The 4755-nt window shown below is 36.7% G+C and overlaps 1 protein-coding gene across 2 annotated transcripts in view; it reads right to left on the bottom strand.

Annotated features, from left to right (window-relative positions):
- Positions 1 to 545: 545 nt before the first annotated feature.
- The window catches only part of PSME4 (proteasome (prosome, macropain) activator subunit 4), a 69111-nt gene continuing 64901 nt past the window's right edge, over positions 546 to 4755 (bottom strand). For both annotated transcript variants that reach the window (XM_010574877.1, XM_010574878.1), the window contains 3 exons: positions 3918 to 4051; positions 2798 to 2936; positions 546 to 2151 (listed from right to left, as the gene is read on the bottom strand). In XM_010574877.1, coding sequence (XP_010573179.1) covers positions 2802 to 2936; positions 3918 to 4051 — 269 coding nt within the window. In that variant the 3' untranslated portion in view covers positions 546 to 2151; positions 2798 to 2801. The remainder of the gene's footprint in view (positions 2152 to 2797; positions 2937 to 3917; positions 4052 to 4755) is intronic.

Raw genomic sequence — 4755 nt, 5'->3', positions numbered from 1 at the left:
CTCTACAGACCACTGGATCTTCAACATTGCAACCAATTCCAGCTACACTTTGTCTATAGATATGTAAGCAAAGAAACTCCCCACTACAGTAAAAAGCAGCAGAACTGGATCCTATAGTTAGCTGCCCTTAGCATAGGCAAAATGGCACACATAATATCCGCTCCATCAGTTAATCAGCACACACTTACTTTAAAGATGATCCTCTGCAGCAAATACTTCCCATTACTTTTAAAGATTTTAAGTCTATCAGCAAAACGTCCTCCAGTTCAAACTAGTTTCTCCAATTTTTAAGTGTACTCCTCAGAAGTTAGTAAGTTTTCTGGCAAGCCTCACCAGGTACAAGATATTTTTACATAAATATAAGAGCTAGTTTCCCAACCCTTAGAACTAGATCTTCAATTATCCTTAAATATTGCCTTAACTCACTGCTAAATCCTACAATAAACATATGCCTCATACAAAAAGCTTAAAGGCACCGTAAATAACCTGAAGTTATAGTCTCAATATAAGAAATTTCTGCTTTAGAAATACAAAAAATGCAGATGTTACAAACAGTCCATTTATTGGGTCTTAAACTACGTACACAATTGAAATAATAATTTTGGCACTACGCTATACAGTGGTTACATCTGTGTGCTGACACTCATTAAATACTGCACCAGGAACACTGCTGTGCTTTGAAGTTTGGAATGAGTCACACACTCAGCAGGTAGATCACTTGAAATGTATCAGTGCTCCTGTAGGGTTGCATGAAAGTGGAAACACACACCAGTTTATGAATTATTTCAATGTACCTCATATTCTATGAGCTTATCACACCAAAATATGTGATGTCAGCATTTAGAGATGGCCACAAGTGTTGCATTAAAATTTGAATGAGACATAGTAATAATGATACAAGAAAACCAAAACAAAACCTCTGCTTCTCAGACATGAAGAGATATTCTGTTAAAGAAAATAATTTAAAAAACTAATAATGGCATTTGATTTGATACAAAAGCCAGAACTACTACCGTATTAACATCTAAGTATGAATCTTTACAAATTAATCTCACAATGGTGTTATGTAAAAGGTTGCAAACTGTACAATGTTTTGTCAACGCAATGCCTCTACAATTTATACAGTCTTTTACAACTATGTAACACATATTAAACATGTTGTTAAATAGCCAATAGATACCAGTCTCTGAACAAAGCTGCAGGCAAAAAAATACAGAGCTTCCACAATCTTCGAACAAGATATGCTTGCTCAAACAGTGACAATCTTTATGAGAATACGCTGTTAAAAATAGTCAGCCATTCAGTGCCTTTTCACACTGTGCATACATTTCATTCTGTGAATTCACCCATCACTTGATAGTCCATTATTTCATATCTGTGGGCTCTAATTATGTGGAAACACCCATAGTCCTTCACCCTTAAAAATATGCAGATAAACATAGATTTTTATTCCACACGTGGTCAAGCTATCTATGAAGACCTGGCCAGGCAGTAAGAGCTTTCACTCCCCATGTTTTATCCTGCCATCATCTATACTGCACAGAGAAAATCAGCTATTTACATTTTGACAAGGAAGATACAAAAAGGCAATCCTGCCCTGAGGTGGACTGAATGATACAGAGCCCATCACCTGATGGGCACTCAAATCCAAGTAGTGAAAAATAAACTCTGAGAAAGATAGGTTCCTGGTATTGTATGCCGACTAGGTAACAAGTTGCATCAACAGAATTGGAGAGCTTCACTGAGAATATTCAGGCTTGCAGCACACTCTGGTTCTGCATATCTTTGATGTCAGAAACAGCTGGGAAGAAGGGTCAGAAAAAGAGGATAAGAAACGTGCAGTGTAAGTCACCGTGTGCAAGAAAGCAGAAACAAGACTGAAGTGTCACGCAGGCCAATGAGAAGGGTCTTGCAGTAAACTCACAATCAGGCTCTGCAAGTACAGTTAGGAGGAGACTGTGGGGTTCCCACAGCTGCTCCCTGGGGAGGTGAAATGTTTTTTGAATAGAACCAGGTCTTTATGTTTGTATTTAAAAGTGGCTTTGATTAGGCATCAGGACTTCCAACACAAAGTTTTCTACATGATAAATTTCTTTGAGTTTCCTTTATTTTGCAGAAAGGTTCCTACATCCTCATTTCTCCAGGAAAAACCTGAAAACAAAGAAGAACGAATTCAAAACAGGATTATTGCTTCATGCTATTACCACAGAACAAAATGAAAATATAAACTAAAACTTCTCTTGGAATACTGTCAACAAAACATCACAATACAACAGAGATCAGAATCTTGTAGCATAACAGAGAAACTCTAGGAATGGATTAACTCTTTGGGGACATGCCTGCGTGAAGAGACCTGGTAGCAAAGCCATAATGTGGAAGAGGGAAGAATTTGGGAGAAGTCACTCCCCATCATGAGATGTAGATGATCTACTGGACTGGGTGGTAGGCTAAAGTCCTCAGAGGCAAAAAGCAGTAAGTACCTTGCCTTTAGTCAAACTGCCAGGCATTAAACTGGCAGAAAATGGAGGAAAGGAACATCAATATTCAAGAAAACAAGTCTAAGTGTCTTAGCAAAACACTAATGTAATACAGGGACACACAAAAAGATAGACAATATTTAATCAAAATAAATCTGTTCTTGAACAGACCACTAGAGGTGCAAGGGACTTGTATGTGGCTGTAGCATTTTCCCTGTGGTTAGGGATTCCTCCCTACTCTTCATGCTAGACTGGAGAGCTAGAGTAGATTTTGTAAGACTGACGTTTCTGCCAATTTATTTCAAAACAAATAATCTTACCTATCTATGCATAATAGCATGGTGAAACCAAGAGGTCAGTAAGCACTAGTAGCTGGTCATCTGTGAACTGCTGTTTATGCTCCTGCCAGTTGTCGTGATGGGTCCTCCGGAAATTTGACAGCGTTTTTTTCACAGTCATCTGCATAGCAGACAATCAGTATTGCTCTGTATCAGTTATGGATTTAAGCTCCATGACAAAACAAACGTTGAATACAACAAAAATAACTGCCGAGTAGAGCGAAGTGTTCGAGCAGTTGCAAAAGTTAGAAGGGCTCTGGGGAATTTAGCCCAGTTCCCCAGTATTTTAATTTTTACAATTCTGGTTAGTCTTTTGAACAGTGTCACGACTCGAACACTCTTATAAAAAGGATTTTTTGACCTACAAGTCTGAGTTTGAAAAAATGAATAGATTCTTATAAAGTATAAGTGAATGCTTTTCCCCTTTTTCTTTTCCTTGGGTATTTCAAACCAATAGCTTAGGTCTCACAACATAAGAGTTAATGAATCACATAAGGTGCATAGAAGAAACAAATCAGAGGAAAACTACCTTCTGTTATTAAAATAATTATCATTAAATTAACAAAAGAAAAGTTCAGTTTCTTGATTCTGTAAAGCACACCATAGCAAAGTTTGTTAAATCTATGGAATTCTTCAGCCATAAGCTCACTACTCTGGTTAAAACAAAGGTCAACAAAACCAAATAGAGCAAAAAAATAAGAGTTAAAGGTAACTACTTCATTAAAAATTTGTTTCTAGGGCTGCTTATAAAACCTTGTTTTAAACATTCCAGAGCGATTTTTTGGTTCAGGTTGTTATTTTCTAGAATGGCATGCAAAAAAGTGACATTTTTAATTAAAAAATATTATTTCCTCGTTATAGATACAGTTCTTTCAGCTTTCAGTTTATGCTTTAAATTTGAAAGCAAGAACAGAACTACCACAAAAAAATACTTAAAGCAGTCCATAACTTAAAACGTATTTGGAACCATTTAATAAAAAGCAGCAGAAACTAAGTTTCTTAATAGGTTCTTATTTTTTTCTAGGAAAGGGGAACTAAGAATGTGTCAAGCATATTTTAGATGTGCTATATTGAATAGAAAAATAACGTTAAGTATTTTTACCTCAATAGGCTGAGGATCATTAAGATGGGCACTGAGATCCATCAAGAGCTGTGGCATCCAGGTGGGTACATCATATGGACTTGACAAAATACATGCACTAAGTCCTAGTACACCAGCATGGCGTTTAACCAAGTCTGCAATTGCAGGATATTAATTTACATTTAGCAAGGTGTAACTGTCTTCTCCAAAACATTCCTCAATGACACAGTCAAACTTAAAACTGGTTATTAGTGAAAATAAGGCTATTTTTAACCGATGGGAATGACTGAAGAGAGTCTATATATTAACCAGAGATGATCTAATTAGAGTAACATACTAAACTAATATTGAGTTTTGACCCTGAATAAACAAAAAACAAAACAAAACCAAAAACTGAACACACAAAACCAAACCCATGCCACAGTAGAGAGATCTCTAGCTTCTACAGAAAACCAGATAGTTCTACAAACCATATAGTCAAATAAATTCACACAAGTGTACGGATCTCCAAATTGCTTCTGCTTTCCTACACAGAATCATAGATTCATTCTCTGATTCTATCTTTCATTTCTAATGGAAGAATGTGTAAAAAAACCACTAATCTGCAACTGCTGTATACTTTTAAACATTTCAAATGACCTTCCTTCTCTCAAAGAATCTTTCTCTCTACTCAATAAATAGCTCATGAACTACATCTCCACTGTTCCCTATTTCTGCCCTCAGACAATATGGAAACCCAGTCCTTCTGGGTCAAATGAATGCGACTCAGATGCACTAAGTGTTTGGTCAGAAGTCAAAGCTCCTAACTAAGGGGGTTTTTTTGTTCCGTTTTTGTGTGTGTGTGTGTGGGTGGGTGGGA

This window comes from Haliaeetus leucocephalus, unplaced genomic scaffold (genome assembly GCF_000737465.1).
Source record: "Haliaeetus leucocephalus isolate CR32 unplaced genomic scaffold, Haliaeetus_leucocephalus-4.0 Scaffold450, whole genome shotgun sequence".
Classification (NCBI taxonomy): domain Eukaryota; kingdom Metazoa; phylum Chordata; class Aves; order Accipitriformes; family Accipitridae; genus Haliaeetus; species Haliaeetus leucocephalus.
Note: the sequence above shows the minus strand (reverse complement) of the source record. Positions and strands in the feature narration are given on the sequence as shown.